A 20,776-nucleotide genomic window follows, 5' to 3' on the forward strand; every position below is an offset into this window, starting at 1 on the left:
GTTCCGCTCAGTGAATAAAGAAAAGGTGTCCGTACAGAAGAGACCCTGCTATGCCGTGAGAACACCTTTTCCAGAAGAACAGAATTCACTGCACACGGATCTCGCTTGTGTTCTGCTTTTAGGCCAGACACTGTGGAGTCACCCTCCACCTCCTTCTGTTTATTTTCACTCCACAGTCCCTACAAATTCACCCTTAACTTCAGAGACAATGTCTTTCCATTGACATCGCACAAAGCCATGCCATCTTCTCTCTCCATTGGTCTAGCTCAGGCTACCATAGTCTCTTGCTTGGCCTGGCGGTCACCAGTCCAGCCCCCAACCCAGTGCCTCCTCCCCACTGCAGCCAGGTTATGCCAAAATCCTCTGCTTAAAACCTTCATCCAAAGGGTCTCTAGCCGTCCTCTATAGCTAGCATCACACTTAATTGTGAAAGACTGAATGTTTTCAGATCAGAAGCAAAATAAGGATGTCCAGTTTTACCACTCCTATTCAAGACTACACTAGAGATCCTATCCAGTACAGTTAGGCAAAAAAAAAAAAAAAAAAAAAAAAAAAAAAAAAAAAAAAAAAAAAAAACAAAAACAAAAACAAAAACAAAAAGAACTAAAAGAAGTCTAGATTGGAAGAGAAAAACAAAAACATCTATTCACAGATTTAAAAAAAAAAATTAGGAGTATTCATAACAAGTTCGGCAAGATCATGGGACATAAGACCAATGTACAAAAACCAACTGTATTTCTATATATTAGCAGTGAATAATCCAAAAATAAAATAAAATAAAAAATAATTCTATTCACAATAGCATCAAAAGAATAAAAATCTTAAGAGAAACTTCCAGTTGAAGATGGATAGCCAAGCCAACATGTTATACTCCCCTTTAACCTGAGACCCTAAGTTCTCATGGAAATAATCGGAGGTGTATTAAAAAGAGTCAGTATAAACATCTGCTCTGGGAACTAGGAAAAAGGGAAAGATACCTACATGCTACTAACACTAAGGAATTTCTACAAGGTGCAGTGCCAGTATGACCCAGTTAAGAAAAAGCCTAGCCAGGCAAAATGTTGACAGAGAAATACACCTTAAAATGTTGTTTTGGGAGGGCCTGGGTGGCTCAGTCAGTTAAGCATCTGCCTTCAGCTCAGGTCATCCCACGGTCTTGGGATCTAGCCCTGTGTCAGGCTTCCTGCTCAGTGGGGAGTCTGCTTCTCCCTCTCCCTCTGCCTGCTGCTCCCCCCTGCTTGTGTTCTCTCTGTGTCAAATAAATAAATAAAATCTTTTTAAAAAATGTGTTCTCACGAAGTAACTTAACCACTAGTAGAACCAAAATCACAGAAAAGGCAAAGAAAACTTGTACTTGAAAGTAGAGAAAAGGAAATAATAGTAAATAAGAGTAAGAAAATTTAAGAACAGAAAGCATTAAGTATTACACTGGAACAAACATATATGTTGTCACCAAAACATTGAGTAGATTAAGCTTTCCTGCTAAGGAACAGACTTTCAGTGAAGGTTTAAAAATAAAAATCCAGGGGCACCTGGGTGGCTTAGGTCCTTAAGTGCCTGCCCTTGGCTCAGGTCATGATCCCAGGGTCCTGGGATAGAGCCCTGTGTCGGGCTCTCTGCTCATCAGGGAGTCTCTTATCTCTCTCCTTCTCCCCCCACCCCGTGATTTGTGTTCTCTCTTGTATCTCTCTCTCTCTCTCCCTCTCAAATAAATATTTTTTTTAATTCTTAAAAAAAAAGTCCAATGATATGATGTCCTAAGAGACATAACTAAAACAATAGCAAAAATATTAAAAACAGAGCAATTGGGAAAGAGGGGGACCCAATAAATACAAACCCCAAAGAAACGAAGGTGGTTATATTAGCATCAAAGTAGAATTTAAGACCAAAAAAAAAAACAAAACCTGGAGGACTAAAGATAACTTTTGTATTGAAAAAAATACATAAAATTCACTCTTAATATCTAATGTTTAAACATACTGATGTGCTGAAGAGTACAGCACCAAAATATGTAAAGTAAAAACTTAGAAATAAAAGGATAAATTGACAAGAACAAGAGTGCAGATGAGAAAGCAATGCACCGCTTATCCTTGACAAACCTCATCAGGCGGTAAGAAATTAGAAAAACTGCATAATGCTAATGACACAAATTTTTTCACAAAAATTATTTCCTTTAAATGCTTATAGAACACTTACAAAAAAGCAATCTTATACTGTGGGGGAAAAAGTCAGCCAATTCTCCAAAGTAGAAATCATGATCTGATCATAATGCAATACAACTAGATAATAATGTTTTAAGTATAAAAAAAGTTACTGGAAAATCTGAGAGAAAAAAAAAAAAAAACCCTAGAGTTTAGGAAGGCACAAAACCACAATAAGAGACTCTTCCTAAAATAATGACTATCCATCAAAATTTATGGGATACGGTCAAAGTTATACTTGGGGGAAAATGTCTCTTAAGGTTTTTGTTTCCAAACAAGAAATAATGAAACTAATTCAATTCACGAAATCAGCAAAAGAGCAACACTGGCCCAAGGTAAGAGAGAGAAAAGGATGAATAAAGATAAAAGCAGAAACGTATCAGTTAGATAATAGAGAAAGAATAAAATTGATACCCCTACAGGTTGAATGCTAAAAAGACCAATAAAACAGGCAAACTTGTGACAAGACTAATTGAGTAAAAAGAAACAAAACACAAACAAGTGGGAGCAAACGCCAGAGAGGAGTGTGCTCCTAGATCCCAGAGAGGTGGGGAAACTGTGTATGACTCTAGCCTGAGACCCTTGACCATCTCCATAAAACAGATGATTTCCTGGACAAACATACATGTAGAAACTGATTCATGAGTAAGAGGAAAACCAGAAGAGACTAATAACCATGTAAAAACATGAAAACAGTTCACGAGGACCCAGGAGTCCCCACCAAACACACACTTGCTGTCCGCCCCCTCCACTCTCGGAAGGAGCTCCATTCCACAACCTTCAAGGAACTCATATATATCCCACTCCTTCCTGCTATCTGGGCTGCCCTCTGGGGTCATCTCCCCACCCAGGGTCCTCCAAGCTGGGAGTTCCTCTGGCTGCAGGGACCCCAAGAGGCACAGCCCTCTTTCCCCTCTGCCAAGCCTGTAGGCTCTTGGCTTTTGAAATGAAAGGAAATGAGCAGACTGGGAAGATCCCAGAAAGGGAGAACCCAAGCAGGGACCTAGTGAAGCCACAAACCCCGGGGCCCTCCTCCTCACACACGCTGGCTGGCCAGAGTGGGCTGCGCTGGGGCCAGAAACATATCCAGGGCCTTCCCTTCCAGGACCGCCTCCCCACCCTTCCAGGCCAGACCAGTCCCCCCACTCCAGTAGGTGTTCTGGATTTCACTCTCACAGTGAGCAAACCAAGCATCAGAAAGCAGAGGTCTGACCACGTCCGTGAGGACCTTAGAGCAAGAAAAGCTGGAACAGCTCCAGGACACAGAACCAAAGGCAGCCTCCAGCTGTCCACACCCGAGCGAAGCACCCCATTAGCCTTTCCACCTTTCAGCTTCATTCAGTGTCCATCAAAAGTCTACACAGGGGCCCCAAGGTTGGTGTCGCCTGAGCTCAGCACCCAGTGGTGAGGATTTGCTCCCTTGCGACCTCATTCAGCCTCTCCAGCCCCAGTGCCCCCATTTTATCTCAAGCTCTGATGCCCTTGAACGCTCAGCTCCCATATTCACATCCACGCCCGCTGCCCCCATGAGCAGGTAGTCCCCGTGAGGACAGTGGCTGTGTTGTGCTTGCTGCCACATCCTCTGCACTCAGGCCAGCGTCTAGAACATAAGGGGTGCTCGTGACTTAGTCGCACAGTGAACAAGTGAAGAGGACTGCAGTCCCTGACCCCCCGCCGAGTGTCACTGAAGACCTACCATGCGCCAAACGCGCAGATTGTCCAGGAGGGATGGATAAGCCCAGCCTTGTCTAGGAGGAGCTATTAGTCAGAGGGGCCCCAGGTGCCCCTCTGGATTCACCCCTGTAGCAGGCTTGGCAGCCTCACCTCTGCACTGCCCTGAAAGGGCAGGGAGCGGGAGAGGAGACAGCTGGTGCTGTCCTATAAATGCTGTTTGTGACCCTGCTCCAGAAGCTCACGAGCTAAGGGCACAGAGCATCTTAAACAAAGCCTCGAGAGTTAAAGCACTTGCCAGGGAATGGTCATTACTGTTCTGCTCATTAGCACCCCAAGCTCCCCGGGGCTTGGCTGGGAAGCCACTAACCCTTTGGCTTCCTGGGGAGCCCAAAGCCTGGCTGGCAGAACCAGGACACCGTTGGCCACGGAGCACAGCCATGCACCAGGTCAAGAAAAGCTGGAGAGCAAGAACTCTGGGGCCTGACCTCTGTCCCAAACAAGTTTGGCTGTCTGTGCAGGCAGGAGCCTCCCTGCCTGTCTCCCTCCTCGAAAGGAACTCTCTCTCTCCCTTGGGAGACAGTCCAGCAGGACAGGAAAGCCCTCTCCAGAGTTTTCTCTTCCAATGACCAGGATGGGGTTTGAGAGAGTGGGAACTTTGCCCCAAACTCCTTTTTGAGGGGGTAGGTAGAGGGGCAGAGGGAGAGGGAGAATCACAAGCAGGCTCCACACTCAGCACTGAGTCCAATGCAGGGCTCAATCTCACGACGCCGAGATCCTGACCTGAGCTGAAATCAAGACTTGAACCTTAACCAACTGTGCCCCCCGGGCGCCCCTGCCCCCAAACTCTTGATTCTACACTGCCAGTCAAGTCCATGTAAATGCAAGGCAAATTCCAACAAAGTATTGATGGTTTTCAAGTACAGGATGTAAGCCATGATCACTATTAGCCTTCAACACGTATCTGCTGGGTCCAGGGGGAGGAAAAAGATCTCCATGCATACAAAGAATCCACACCAATAGATACATACACATACACACAAATCCATACAAAATCTGTCTTAATAGAAAGACTTGGTTTTCTCTATAATACTTTGTGTCTTCTATCTCATCTTCCCAAGTACACTACCCATCAATCCCACCTACTGGGCACTTCTAAGCTGGAGAAAGGAATTTGGAAATGTAAAGAAAGCAGAGGAACTAGGGCGCCTGGGTGGCTCAGTGGGTTAAGCCTCTACCTTCAGCTCAGGTCATGATCTCAGGGTCTGAGTCGGGCTCTCTGCTCAGCGGGGAGCCTGCTTCCCTCTCTCTCTCTGCCTGCCTCTCTGCCTACTTGTGATCTCTTTCTCTCTCTCTCTCTCTCTGTCAAATCAATCAATCAATCAATCAATCAATCAATCTTAAAAAAAAGAAAGCAGAGGAACTGAGGGCAGAGCCCATAGGAACAGAGGGCTTTGTTGGCAAGCGGGCTTGGCTCGGGGCCACGCTGTTGGCTGTGGGGAGGAGGGCAGACAGTACCTGGTTCTCAGGTTCTCTGGCTGGGGCGGGCCATCAAACACCGACAGGACATCAAAGTCCTCTTCCAGGGCAAAGGACTGGAACACGAGCTGGATCCTGTGCTGGTCCTCTGCGGTGATGGTCCATGTGCAGTTGGCGTAATTGGGGTAGCCATACGGGAACCCTGGGCTCTCAACTGTCCCGTTGGGACCTTGCAGTTGGAACGTGCAGTTTTGACCTGGGAGAGAGAAAGGGAGGAGGTCAGTGTGGCCAGAAGAATTCCTAGAAGCTTCCAGAGAAATGGGAACAATGTTCACCCAATTTCCCACGGGCTTCCTTGGCTGTCACAGGCTGGGCACAGAGGGAGAGAAGGATGGGTGACAGAAGGAGCCTAGGTTTGCTTGTGTCATGCACTGTGCGGAAGACAAAATGTGCATCATTCGACTCGAGCCTCAGAACAAGTGTGCAGTAAGAAAGTGAGGCTCAAAGAATTGGAACTAAAAGTCACCAGACGGGGCAGAACACAGGCTTCCTGTCTAGAACGTCATATGCTAGAATGATGATTTGCAACCATCTCCATTTCCAGGCTCTCCTGACTCTGCAGGCCCCTCCTCCAAGCTTCCTGTCTCTCCTCCCACCTGGCAGAGAAAACAAAGCCACAAGGGGGAGTCCCTTGGTCCCATGTCCCCCTTCCCATTTCTGCACCCGTCCAATCTTCCCCAGGTTGTCCTCCTTCTCTCAACAAAGGAACCACCCCTGCTCCATCATCCCATCTGCCCTTGGAATCAAATCCCCCTCCCCACCAAGAACCTGACCCCTGTCTCTCTCCTGCATACACTACACATGTCCAATCATTTCCTCTCCACTGGAGCCTTCCCATTCTTCCCATTCACTCCATAACCAAGAAAATAATTCCCAAAGCACTCCCTCAAGTCTTGTCTCTCTTCCCTTTCACTGCCAAATTTCTAGAAAACACAATCTGGCCATACTTTCTGTCTCCATTTCCTTACTTCCCACTCACTCTCTAGACCTGTCACTTCTGCCTTCGGGCCCTACTGATCCACCCAAGCAGGTGTGCTATGGTCACTGATGGATCAAGTGGCTATTTTTCAGTCTTCCCTTTAACAGACCTCTGTCTCTGCTGCCTCTAAGACTGTTGCTCACACACACCCTCCTTCTGGAAACACTCCTGTCAGGCCAGAGCATCTCAGACTTCACCATGCATGCACACTGTCTGGGTGCCTGGTGGAAATGTGAACTCTGACCTTCCGATGGACAGCATCCTGCTGGGGCCAAAGGCTGTTCCTCTTCACTGGATCCCTGGTGATGCAATGATACTGATTCTTGGGGACCACACTTAGAGTAGTGTGGTCTAAAGCTCTCTCCTATACCACTTCTTTCTCCTTCTTTACACCCTCTGTTCTTCCTCTGGCCCCTTTCCAGGTTCCGTGTTGGGGCCTCTCCTCCTCTCTCTCTAGACTGGAGGACTTCCCCATTTGTCCACTGACAACTCACAACTTCAAAGTGCAGGCTGTACTTCCCTCTGAGCTCCAGCCCCAACATCTCCTTTGGGATGCTCAGGCTTATGATGTCCCCCTCCCTCCCTCTCCTCTGACATCTTCCTCTCCATCACAACTTCCCAAGCAATCTACCATCCTGTCTCTACCTCTACTCCCCACCTCCCCGTCCACACCAGTCTCTCTCTTGGACTGCCATAATAACCTCCTAACTGGTCAACCACATTTACTCTAGTCCTTGCCAACACTGCAGCCAGGGGTGTCTTTTTAAAACAGAAATCTGATCAGATTACTCTCCTCCCCACAACCTACATCAAACCTTCCATGACTCTTCATTGCTGTTCAGTAAGGAAGGAAATCACTTGTAATCCTGGGAGGGTCTCTGTATGGTCTGGCCCTTACTGACCTCTCAAACCCAGTGTCTGCTAGCGTTCCAGTCAAACGCCACCCTCTCAACTTTTGTACGAGCCACACCATCTTCCTTACACGACCACAGGACCTTTGCATATGTTTTTCTCTTTTCCTAGAAAATTCTTCCCTACCTTCTGGGCATATCTATCTTTCAGATCTCAGTCCAGTGTCTCTCCCTGACTAGCTCAACACCCCTATTACATGTTCTCATGACACCATAACCTCTCCTTGATAGCATTTATCATAGAAGCAAATTTCTATGCTTCCATGTCATTATTTCATAAGGATCTTCTTCTTGTCACACTGTAAGCTCCATGAGAAGAGAGACCATATGTGAGTTTTCCTAACTCTGAATCCACACCCCAAACTCAGTATCAGGCACACGGCAAATTTCTAATAATTTCTAATAAATTTCTAATAATTAATATATGGCTTGTATTTAGTGAGTGTTTTAGACACTCTTCCAAGAACTTTGTGTAGACTGCGTTGTTTAAACATCACCAAGAGCCCTTCAAGATGGATACTATCAATATCATCTCCACTTACAGACAAAAAACTAAGGCAAAAAGAAATTAAGGAATGGAGCCCAAACCACACTGCTACTCACAAAAGGGATTCACACGTGAGCAGCCATGTCACACACCCCCCTCCTTAACTCTGATGCTGACAAATGGACTCAACACTATTTTTAAAGCTCATTTAGGGATTAACTGACAAAGGACAGTTAATCTCTGAAATGACTTTACTATTGAGAACTCTCTTAACACAAAGTATCCCATTAAAGGAGAAAAAAAGTTAAAGTCTTCTGAATAAATGCTAAATGCACATTTAATAAAATCAGACGGGTAACACTGATTAAAATAAGCTTTTGCAATTAGGGAAAAGATTTCCTTACCATGATACAGCATCCATTTCAGAACAATAACCAACATCATAGTTACAGTGAAACATCTGATTAAGATCAGGAATGAGACAGAAATGTTACTGTCACCTGTGAGGGTTCATGACTTATTGGAAGAGCTAACTCATGTAACACACACACATAAACACCCACCAAAAAAAAAAAAAAAAAAAAAAGATTTGCAAATGATATTTTAATATACCCAAAACCCAAAGAAATCAATTATAAAGCTGATAGTACTGATAACAAAAAAAAAAAAAAAACTCTGTAAAGTAGCCAAATGCAAAATAAGTTTACAAAATCAATACCATTTCCATATGCCAGTAATGGTTAAAAATATAAAGAAAAAAGTTCTTCTTTATGATAACTACAAAATGCATGCAAGACATAGAAATGAGTTCAGTAAAAAATGAGTAGGCACTGTATGAAAATGCCTTTTAGAGAGCAATTTTTAAAAACTGAATAATTGAAGAGAAGTAATGTCATCTTGAGCAGAAAGACGAACTACTGAAAGGTTAATTTAGAATATTAACCTTTTGAAAAGTTAATTTGTAAGCTAAATGCAATTCTGATCAAAAGCCCAATGACCTGTTTTAAATTTGGTAAAACGATACCTAAGTTTAAGTGGAAAAATAGATGGTCACAGACAATGCATATTTTTTGAAAAGGTAGTAAATGCAGTATCCTCCTTCTGCAAGATACTAACCAGAATCACCAAATAATGCTGATGAAAACAGCGGAATGGTGGTCTAAGAGCAGACAGGCAGAACATGAAACAGTATTGTGGGAACAATCTTAACACACATAAAAACTGAAATACGTACAAGGCAACATTAAAATAATCAATGAGAAAATATATAAACATTTCTGCATAGTCACCAAATTAACTGGGAAAAGAACTGCTACCTCCTCAAATCATACCATCTACTAAAATAAATTCCAGATGGAGAAAAGAGTTAGATGTTAAAACAAAATCAAGCCAAAAAAATGATTAGAAAAAATATATAGGCAAATAATTATCTGGTCTATTTTTCTGAGCAGAAAAACTGGAAAATACTACGAGCCTGATAGTTTTGTGCAAGAAGTATGTATATGTCAAAAATAGAAGCAGAAGAGAAAAGGATACAAAAATGTTAGGCACAAAAGTAATTGCCTTAATATACAAAGAACCTTGGCAAATCAATAGAAAACAACAAGCACTATAACTGAAAAATCAGACAGGGTCTTGAACAACTTAGTTTACAAAAGAAGACATAAGTGGCCCAGAAAACAGAAAAATATTTAGTCACAATAATAATGTAATAAATCTTCAAAGGAGCCCCATAATTCACTTCCCTAAACTTCCCCTCATCGACACAGGCACCAGATCTACTCGTTTCTAAAATCTGCCTGTTGATGTCACTGTATTATGTCATTCATTCATTCATTTGTTCATTCATTCATTCCCCTAGGTTAGACCTGGTGATGGGCCATGGGGCCCAGATCTTAGACCGGACATAAGCAAACACTCCAATGTGGGCACCCAGGGACACACAGAGTGCATCTGAAGTACAGAGCCCACAGGGGCCACACCGTAAAGGCCACTATCATCCATACACTAGACAACCAATGATACCAACATTTACCACCATCCCCAGCATCCGGGGCTGCTGCCTTGGCTCAGAAAGGCACAGATCTGCTATTTCTGATTCAGAATCAGACTTCTACTTCTACTTCTACTTCTAAATGGACTTCTACAGAGAAAGAAGTGAAGGGGCTCCCAACAGAGCCCCTGGGAACACTTTCCATGTATGGGGACAAGAAAGGTGATGGAGTAGGGGGCAGAGAGGCAGGAAGAATGGCGGGAGGAGAACCAGAGGGCATTTCCACGCAGGAGAACTTGACTCAATCTGTTGAGCACCACAGATAGGCTAAGATGAGGGTCTGGGGTGAGGTCACTCGGTTTGATTTCTCAATGGTCCCTCTGGAAGTAGAATGTGAGAGTGGGAGATTTGTCCTGGATCCTGCTGCATCCCCAATGCAAAGAATTCAATAAGTATGTGCTGAATGGATATATGAATTTCAGCAAAGGCAGGTGGCAGGAGGCAAGGCGGACAGAGGCCCGATCACAGTTAAGTAAAGGCAAGATGGACTGGTGGATTTGGAAAATACAGGAAAGGATATAAAAAAGGAAACATTATAACTGTACTTTCCTTCCAGAGGCAACTGCTATTTATATTTTCATTTTTTTTCTCTATTTTTCCAGATGCATTTCACACTGTGCAACTAATATTGTATATACAATTGTGTGTGCTCCTTCTTCGGTAAATTATTCTTCTCTTAAATTACAAAGGCAAGGTGCTTTTCTGATATACGTAGACATGCATATATACAAAACAAAGACATATAAAAAAAAACTGATCTCCTATCTCTCTCCCTCCCATCCAATCCAAAGTGACCAGGCAGCTATGTGTCCCTCGCCAACCTTCTCCACTCTCATGCAAGCAAATGGACACATTCTGGGAGAATTTTTATTATTTTGTTTAAAAAGGAGATCCTACATTAGCTCATTTCTCTGCAATGTGCTTTCTCACTTAACAGTACGTCAGGGACACCTTCTAGGTCAGGAGATACATATCTAACTTATTTTTTATATAAAGGTGTAATATTCCACAGCATGGATGTATCTCAATGTATTCAACCACTCCCCTGCTCATGGCCACACAGATCATTTCTCTGTTTTCTTTTGCAACAATTCAGTAAACATTATAACACGAGCTTCTCCCCCCAAGATATTGAATCTGTTATAAAAAGCCTTTTAAATGGATGCACAACATTCCGGTCTGTGGTTAAACTAAAATTTACTCAGACATTCTCCCACTGTCAGACATTTAAATTGTTTCTGGATTTTTTTTTTTTTTCTGTTTCAAATAAGACCTGGATACTCTGTAAGCTCTGGTGACAGAATGAATGCTGGTCAGTGCAGTGGAAAATGTTCTTCCATGGCCAGACTCCCAGAACAAATGTTCACTTAACACTGTAACCATATACAGCTTTGGGTTCAAGGTTGGGGGTGGTGGTCTTGTCCATAGGAGGCTGGTTGACCTCTGTGGCAGGCACTGTTGGAGATAGATAGTGCTAGAAGCCTGACTCATTGGGAAGTCTCCCTGAAATCAAATGTTTGTTAGTGAGTTGAGGAAGTTATAACCCAGAGAGAAGCCACTCCAGATTGAAAGGCTAATAGAGAGGGAATCCATGCCAAAGGGGCTAAATGTCCTTTCATGCCTATAAGATTCTGAATTTCTTCCAAGAAAAGGGCTACCTGTTCTTCATTCTTTTTTTTATTGTTATTATTCTTTAATTCCAGTAGAGTTAACATACAGTTCAGTTGTTTCAGGTGTGTGCTCCAGTGATTCAACAATTCTATATGTTACTCAGTGCTCATGATGGCAAGTGTCCTCCTTAATCCCCTTTACCTATTTCCCCCATCCCACCATTTTGTTCTCTGCCTTTAAGAATCTCTTTTTGTTTGTCCCCTTTTTTGTTGGTTTTATTTCTTAAATACCACATAAGTGAAATCACATGGCATTTTTCTTTCTCTGAATGACTTATCTCACTTAGCATCATAGACTCAAGTTCCATCCAGGTTGTTGCAAATGGCAAGCTGTCATCCTTTTTCATGGCTGAGTAATAGTTCATGCTTATATCCACCACATCTCCTTTATCCATTCATCTACCCATGGACACTTGGGCTGCTTCCATGTCTCAGCTATTGTAAGTAACACTGCAGTGAACACAGGGGTACTTGTATCTTTTTAAATGAGTTTTTTTGTATTCTTTTTTCCTCGCTTCTAATGACCAGTATACTGCCCTATAGACGGGAATGCTGCTATGCACTTTGATCCCAGGGCAACTTGCATATCTTTCTCTGTTCGCAGGATGGGCTACTTTCATTTACCCATAACTCTCTCTAGTCAGTGCAGCTACCAGACATGGCCAAGACCCACTTCAGGCTCAAGAACAATCCTGGAGAATTAAATGCTTTGGGGTGTTGTTCATGCATTTTTAGGGGGGGGGGATGATTTCCCAATGATAGACTTCCAAAAGTGCAACGTACTGAGTCAAAGGGTATGAGCCTTTGTGATGCTCTGGCTCTGGATCTTCCAAATACTTTCTGAAAAACATACTCTAATTCCATTCTCAACAGCCATGCCTATGAATGTCTATCTCAAGCCATCTTCACTCACATTGTGTGTTCTCTTATTGAAAAGTTTTTTCCTACTTGACAGGTAACCCCCCCCCAAAAAAAAAGCTATCTTGTTTTATTTAACATCTCTTTGTAACTTGGATTCAAGAATTTTTCAACTTTCCCTAATAATTTTAAATCCTCCCTTTGGGAACCATTTGATGAAATCTTTAGCTAAATTTTCCACTGCGGTGTTTATTTTTCCTTCTTGACTTACATATTTTAGTCCTTTAGGCCTCACAGTTACTACAAACACATTTGTCACTGTTTTGGCCTTTTAATTTTATGATGTTTGACATACACAGGTTCCTAAATTTTATGTACTTAAGTCTTCCATAGGTTCCTACAATTCCTCTTTTCTTACCAACTTGTAATAACTCTTCATAGAATCCGATTTTACTCTTTTGTCCTATTTGTTGCAAATATCATTGTCTACATGGCTGTGTGCTTTTTGCATTGTTTTGATTTTTCTTGTAGACTAAAATGTTCAGTTTTGTAAGCAGTGACATTGACTTGTCTCTTTCTTGGTCATACTTTTAGAAAGACCACTCTACTGAAGATGGGCTGGCTTTTCATCTTCCTCAGCATAAAAGCTCAAGTCCTGGCCCTTCATAGACCTCCCACAATGGACACCCCTCTGCTTCTTGCTTTCCTCTCCTGTCTCTTGTTTCCTTATTCCCACAGTCAGCCATGCAGCCTCCAGGCCATTCCTTAATCCCATCACATGCCCAACCTGGGACACTTCCCTCCAGACACGGAAGGGCTCTTCCCTCAAGAGCCCTGCGACCCACTCCCTCACTTCCTTGAGCTCTGGAGTCAAATATCACCTCCTCGGAGCCCACCCTACCTAAAATCCAGGCCTCCCTGCTTTCAGACCAGGTGCTCTAGCTTCCTGCTTTATTTTTCTCCAAATCATTTAGCACCCACTGCCGTCGATCTTCCTGTTTATTTTCTGCCCCTTCCCATTAGAATGCCATCTTCATGAGAGCAGAGTTGCTGTTTTGTTCTCTGCTCTATCTCCATCTCCCAGACCTATACTGGCATAGAGCAGATGCTCCCAGAAGAGTTGCTGGTTGGATGAATGAATTCATAAATATTAATTGCCCATCCAACTCTCTGTGCTTGGGATGCTCGCACTCTGGTTCCTTCACCCAGGTGACTACAGTTACTTTGAGACTCCTTCCTCCCTGCAAGCAGCCATCTTGGAACCCTCTCCTCTACTTGCTAGCCATCCACTGTGAATATCCTTGCCTTCACCGATGGTGACATGATGACACACTTATGTGGCTTCTCCATCCGCAGACTCTCTTAAAAACTATGCATATTTTTATCTCTACCACCTTATCAGTCCTTGCCCATTGTAGACATTCAGTACCCACTGTGGGGATGAACGGATGGGCAAAATGAATTAATCTTTTTATAACATTCAGATAACACCTTCCAACTTCATTTTTCCATGTATTTAGGGTTTCCTGGGGAGATGACTTAGGCAAAGGTTAAAAGCATAGGTTTGGGAAGCAAAAACCTTGCATGCAAATTTCCATTTTGCCACTTAATACTTGATGGGAGCTTTATGTAAACCATTTAAACCTTAGTTTTGACATCTTTAAAATTAACACCTACTTCAAAGATGACTACATAGTTTAATGTGATAATACCTACTAAATTGCTAAATGCTCAGATAGTATCTAATATATGATACGTAATCAATAAATACCAGCTCATCTTTCCATAAAGATTTGTACTTTTCTTTATATGAGGTCCCAGTCACATCTTGTTAAGGTTGTTCCCAGACATTTTATGCACTTTTTCTTGCTCTAGTGAATAACCTTTTTCCCCATTATTTTATTTTTCTAGATTTTTTTTACAGGTATACAGAAAAACCTATTGATTTTTATATATTCATCTCACATCCAACTGGGTTTCTGAACTCTTATTAATTCCAAAGATTTTCTCAGTTGATTCCCTTGGGTGTTTTAGGTACACAATCATGTTGTCTACAAATAATGATAATTTTGAGGAGATAACTCTTTTGAGAAGTTTGGCAGGAAAATTCAATTCAATTCTGCAAATATTTGTTGACTGATAAGGTCAATTTTGGACAAATTTAGTTGGAGAAGCCAGTGGGACATCCAGGCGGAGATGGCCAGAAGGCAATTAGGGCTATAGACTGGAATTTGGGAGTGCGCTCTGGGCTGAGATATGGATTTGTCAAAGCCATGTAATTAATGAAGCCGCCCTAAGAGGAAATGCAGAGGAAAGCTCCAGGTGTGAGGCGGATCATCGTGTCTACTGAGGGTGTCTCACTTGCCACGTGGAGAGCCACCTGTGCTCCCAAGTCTATAGTGGGACTCTGGCCCAGCTGTAGACATGCCTTCTGGCAAGGGCCCCATGTCTGGACAGATGGAGGGGGCAGGGGCCACACAGGATCTCTGGCCCTCGGTAATCACCCTACAGGAGCAGGTCAGAGATCATGCTTGTGGAGATGCTGGCACTGAGCCTCATGTTCACCCCTCTCTCCTATACACCAAGCATGGTTCAGGCCAAATAGTTCATCATCCACAAACACTCCGGGCCCTTTCAGGCCCTCACAGTGCTTGGCCTGGAATGCCCTTCCCCTGCCTTCTACACCTAGCTAACCTTACTCCCTGTTCCAGATTCACTTCACATAGCACCTCCTCTGAGGAGTCTTCCCTGGTTTCCTGGGCAATTTCTCCCTCCCTGTCTCCCTCCCTCCATCTGTCCTTTCCTCTCTTCCTCCCTCCCTCCATCTGTCCTTTCCTTTCTTCCTCCCTCCCTCCATCTGTCCTTTCCTCTCTTCCTCCCCAGCTCCTTCCCTGCTCCCTCCCCACCCCCCCTCCCTGCTCCCTCCCCACCCCTCCCTCCCTCTGTCTGTCCTTTCCTTTCTTCCTCTCTCTCTCCCTCCCCTCTCCCTCTCTCCCTCCCTCCTTTGGTTTGTCCTTTCCTGTTTTTCTCCCTCTCTCCAAAAGCCATCCACCAAATTCCAGATCTCTTGGCTCTTCTCTTCTGGTCTGTGTCTTTCAACAAAACAAAAATGGCCTGCTACTCTTGCTTACACTCCTTCAATGGCTCCTCTAGATAAAACTCTTAATCCTTAATATGGTGCACAAGACATCCATTCCCTGCATGAGCCAGCCCCGGCTCCTGTCCGGTCTTCAGCTCTCACAACTCTTTCCCCTAAAGGACGCTCCAGTCCAAGCCAGACTCCATTTCCTTCCTTTGATGCTCCATGTTCCTTGGCTCACTCTGAGTCTCAAACTGGTGGCCGCTCCCTCTGATTGAAGCATCCTTTCCCCATCCTCTTGTCTGGACAACTCCGATTCATCTTTTAGGTCCTAGGTCAAAGCTCACCACCCCCAGGGAGACCTTATGGATCACTACCCTAAGGTGAGTCATCCTCAGCCCAACAGGCACCCAAACGCACACCCTTCCACGCAGCCTCACAGTACACTGCCTTTCCAACACTTTCCAACACTTTGCCAAATGTCCCCTAGGTGGGAAAAATCACCCCTCGTAGAGACCTATTGATCTAATTCTTTGCCATTTTGGAGCTTCTAATGAAAGTTAGAAATACTCTCTAGAATAATAGACATAGAATGCTAACCTCCCACCTTTGTCATTTATGTCAAAGGATTCCCAAACCTTCTACACCAGACTTTCTCCACCTTTGGTGTGCCATGATCCTCTTTGGCAGCCTGATGAGGCCTTCACAAATGATGTTTTTGAATAAAATAAGTGTTTTTAATGAAATAAATGTTTGAAATAAAACAAAATATATAGAATTACAAAGGAAACCAATTACACTGAAATACAGTTTTCAAAACATTTTGAAAATGTGTCATCTGGTAATACAGGCACTCCCCTATTAATGCATTATTAATAAGATCTAGCAGTGGGTCTGATAAATACTGTGGTCCAAACCATAAATGTTATTTCTGGCTGGCTACGACAACTGTATTTTCAGGTAATGAAAATACCTATGATCTTATCAGTGACAAATTCACAAATACTGCTAATACAGCTGTACTTTGTTGCCTATACTCATCACTGGTAGAAACGCCAAGTCTCAAGAGGATATCAGTGAAAATAAAGATGTAATTGTCTCCTATCCAAGTTAGGAAGCCCCTAGACTCTATCAAGAACTCCAGAGATCCAACCAAATGCAATTTCTCATTCAGCAAATCTGGGGAAGTTTCCTTAGTCCCAGCCTGTATGTGTATGGGGGTAGGAAGATGGGAAGGATGGATTTTGTATAATGTGTTCCATGTCCCCAAGGAGTTCACAGCGAAATACAGAGATAGACACGCATGGGCCGTCTTAATATCTCTCCACTTAACAAGTAGTTTGGGGAGACCTCATTGTTGGATCCCAGGGGTGCAGCAGACAGCACGTAAAAACAAACCCAGAAAGACTGTGCTTTTGCATGGGTCTGGCTTCACAGGCTTTGCTACCATCATCTCCCTAATGTTTGCAATGACCCCTCAAAATGGTCCCATTTCCCATCCCTAACACTTTACGTGTGAAGAAACTGAAGCTCGTCAAGGATTAAGAACACGGTCAAGGTCAAATAGGTAGCAGTGTAAGAGCTGAGAGTCAACCCCAGGTCTGCTGGAGAGCTAAGCTCAGGCTCCTCCCTCTGCTGGACTGCAAGGCTTCCACATGCCATCAGGGGACACACTTCCTAAGCTATGGTCCTTTTTTCACTCTGCATCCAGCACTGGGGGCAGAGCCTGGGATTTATTGAAAACAGATTAGTGCAGTTGCTCTGCCTCAGGGACATGAAAACAAAACAGGGTCTCCCTCCCTTTGAGCTGGGGATGCATCCAGCAAAGGTATAAAACAATGCACAGCAGACAGGGTGAGGCGGCCAGCCTGCCCCTGTACCACATCCAATTGTTTCGGGGGAGTAATCCCATGCCGCTCAGCTTTCTAATTCTACCCCCAGGCTCTCTATTCTCCCGGACATGCTTAACACAGAAGCCACCACTGTGTTCCAAATATGATTTTCCCTGCCTGGCAATACACAGACAGCTCATTTGTCATCATTTTGAGCCAACACCAGCCAGGGGTTGTTTATTATGTTGATGGGGAATCCTGGAGCAGCAAAGGGATCTCTGCATTGCTGACGGTAGAGCCTCTCACCCATCAGGTTGTGCTACGTCCCTGCATCAGCACAGAGAGGAGGGGGCCAGCGGTATCTGGGGACAGGCACCTCTGCCAGGCTGGTCCTATGCCTGGGCTGGGTCTTTCAGAGCAAGTACAGAGAGCTAGCATTGAGTTCTCCTCAACCAAGAAGACACTTGAGTTGTGGTTTTGACCCAAGGTGGCTGAGCACAGAGGCTGACACATAATAATTCAGGTCTTAGCAAATGCTCGAGTCATTCACTGACTGGGTCAAGATCTCAGGGTCATGAGACTGAACTTTGCATGGGGCTCTGCGTTCAGTCTGCTTGAGTTGGCTTGAGATTCTCTCCCTCTCTCTCTCTCTCCTTCTGCACCCCCCACCCATTCACACGTTTTCTCTAAAATAAATTAATTAATCTTTAAAAAACAGTATTGAGCACCTGTGGTATCCCAGGCACTAACCCTGGCCTCATGGAGCTCAGTCGAATAATAATAGATTATTACACATTCCTCCTGTGCCAAAAGCTTTCTTATTGCTTTATAGCATTCCATCCCTGCAACTATATTGGATAGGTACTATTATGATTCCCATTTCATAGACACAGAAACTGAGGCTTAGGTAGGTTAAGTAATCTACCTAAGGTCAGACAGTTGATAAATGGTAAAAACATGATTCAACCCCAGGCAATCTGGTACCAAATTCTGCCTTCTTAACCACTTCTCCATGGATAGGTAGATGGATTGGGGGGCGGGGGAGGCTAAAAAGTGGCTAGATGCTTCTTTTAGCCATACTGATCAGTCACACCTCTTTCTAGAGCAACCTCACAGGCAAAGAATCTTGCCTTAGAAGGGCCTTCACTCAAGAATCAATCACTTCAGCTCAAACTCTTAGGTTTCTGCTCCACTGCCTGCCTTTTTAAGGTTGAGCCCACTACAGTGAGGTATCAGAAGGGAGACCACATGAGGAATTCTGTGCACACTGGTTTTCCCAAAAGAAGAAAAAAGTAACCTGGGAAACAAGTGAATTATCAAAAGTATGTGAAGCCAAGCTTATGTCTCTGTCTCTCCCACCCACCTGTGCACCTCATGATGGCACATCTGATTCACTATTAAATCCCCAACATGGGTTTTGGCTTTTCATAGACATGCAGTTAATATTTATTGAGTAAATAGATTAATACATCCAGTTGTCATCTGTACCCTTTCTTTTCATTTGTTTCTCTATTCCTTAAAAGCTCATGGCTGCTGTGTTACATACACCCATAGGAGAACTGGCCTCATCCCTGAGGAGCACAAGCAACTTAAGCTCTCTGCCCTTCTGTGACTCATATTTGGAAATTAACCGGAAAAAAATGGGGGGGGGGGATTAACATGATGCAGTGGAAAGAATCAGAGAGTCTGGATTCTTAACTCTGTTTTGCCACTTACTAGGAACGGATATGGTCAAGTCCCTTAGTCACATAAGCCCCTGCCCTCCATCTTAAAATGGGTATCTCAAGGCCATCTTCCCATAGGTGCCCTGAGTCAGCTACCCAAGTGAATGGTTGGTGCTGCAGGAGGCTATGAGCTCTATCCATGGTCCTGAACCACGAATGTCCTCAGGGTTGGCTGTTTCTACTGACCCCAGGCACTTGGGGATGCATGTTCAATTTCTCCCAGGATTTCTGTACCAGATGAGAAAGGAAAGGGGAGTTAGTAAGATGAAAAAGCAGAGAGAGGGGAAAGAGGTTAATGGAGCACAGGTGAGGGCAGAGAGCTCTGGAGGTCCATTCAGGGTACTGAGTGCTTAAGACGATGTTCATCAGCCCTAGGCCAGATGGAACCAGAGGCCACACCAGAGATGGTTTGCCTTAGAAGGCCTGGGGTGAGGGATGGGTAGGGTCCCTTAAGAGTGTACCCCTGAGATATTCCTGGCACTCAGTCCTCAGAAGCCAAGGAAGAGCAGGAGGACATGGGAAGGAGGAGGGGTGGAAAGACCTGAGATCCAGAATGAGACACAAAATCTGACATCCTAAGGGTCAAAGGGAGGACACAACATATGGTCACCAGCAGTTGGGTGCAGCCTTTTCTTCCTCCATAGATGGCCTACCCTCTCATTCCTCCAGCACCTTTAGACTGGACATCTGCTGGAAATCCAAATAGCTCACTCACAGAGACTTTTAAGGCAGCTACAGGAAAAGCTCAATACAGACTTTTCTTTAAATTACGCATTCAAAGGTCATCTGCAATTTCATTTCGTTTTCCTACTCTTCAGCAGATGTGCTGCTCTTTTACATGCTAAGGAAAGAGCTTTGTATTTTGATGCCCCCAATTGCACATTTGAATTTTATATGAGCTCTGTTGGTGATTTGAAAATTGTTCTTATCAAAAAGGAAAGCTTAAATCAGCCACTCTGTTCAAGCAATTAGTGATGAGGTCAGTCCCGGCCTGGCCCAGCTCAGGTCAGACCTAGACGCCAGCAAAGATTTACTCCTTCAACCAATACTCACTGTACATTTACCACCTGACAGACACAGGACAGACACGGTCTCTTCCCTCGTAGAGCTTCCCTCTTGCCCCTCTCTCCCCAGCCACTCTTGCCTCCTGCCTTTTCCTCCCACAAGGGTCCATGCTCTCACCTCAGGGCCTTTGCACTTGCTTTCCCCTCTTCTCATAAAGTCCTTTCTCCTCAGATAAAGCAAACTCCTTCTCCTCCTTAAGTCTTTGCCCAATGTTCCCTTTGCAATAAGGTCTACCCTGACGGCACTTAATAAAATCACAACCCTCCCCCACCTCCATCCCCAACACCTCTGATCTCCCTTACCTATTCAGTTTCCTTTCTCCCATAGCATGTATCACCCTATAGTATCCTATGTAGTTTATTTATGTGTGTTTATTGTTTGTTGTCTGTTTCCTCTTGTTTGAACATTCATTTCATGAAACCAAGTTCTTTGTTTTATTCACTGTTCCATCCCAAATGCCTAGAACAGTACCTGGCATATGATAGGCACTCAGTAAATATTTGTTCAATGAATGAATAAACTACAATTCGGTGTACTCACAAATGTACAGCTCATGTGGACCCAACACGCTAAAGGCCTAGGAAGCCAAACCAGCTGGTGTGGCTCTGTCTGAAAGCAGTTTGGAATGGAAGGGCCCACAGTTTCAGCCCACAGTGGAATTACAGCCAGGGAGGGAGGCCCTGAGTAGCCATCTCCTTATCAGACTG

General features: G+C 44.1%; 1 protein-coding gene across 1 annotated transcript in view; it reads right to left on the reverse strand.

Moving 5' to 3' along the window:
• CSMD2 (CUB and Sushi multiple domains 2) overlaps positions 1-20,776 on the reverse strand; it is a 593,647-nt gene that overhangs the window by 529,637 nt on the left and 43,234 nt on the right. Inside the window, exon 2 of the mRNA XM_032877161.1 lies at positions 5,391-5,607. Coding sequence (XP_032733052.1) covers positions 5,391-5,607 — 217 coding nt within the window. The remainder of the gene's footprint in view (positions 1-5,390; positions 5,608-20,776) is intronic.

The sequence above is a fragment of the Lontra canadensis genome, unplaced genomic scaffold, assembly GCF_010015895.1.
Source record: "Lontra canadensis isolate GAN:19392208 unplaced genomic scaffold, GSC_riverotter_1.0 scaffold60, whole genome shotgun sequence".
Classification (NCBI taxonomy): domain Eukaryota; kingdom Metazoa; phylum Chordata; class Mammalia; order Carnivora; family Mustelidae; genus Lontra; species Lontra canadensis.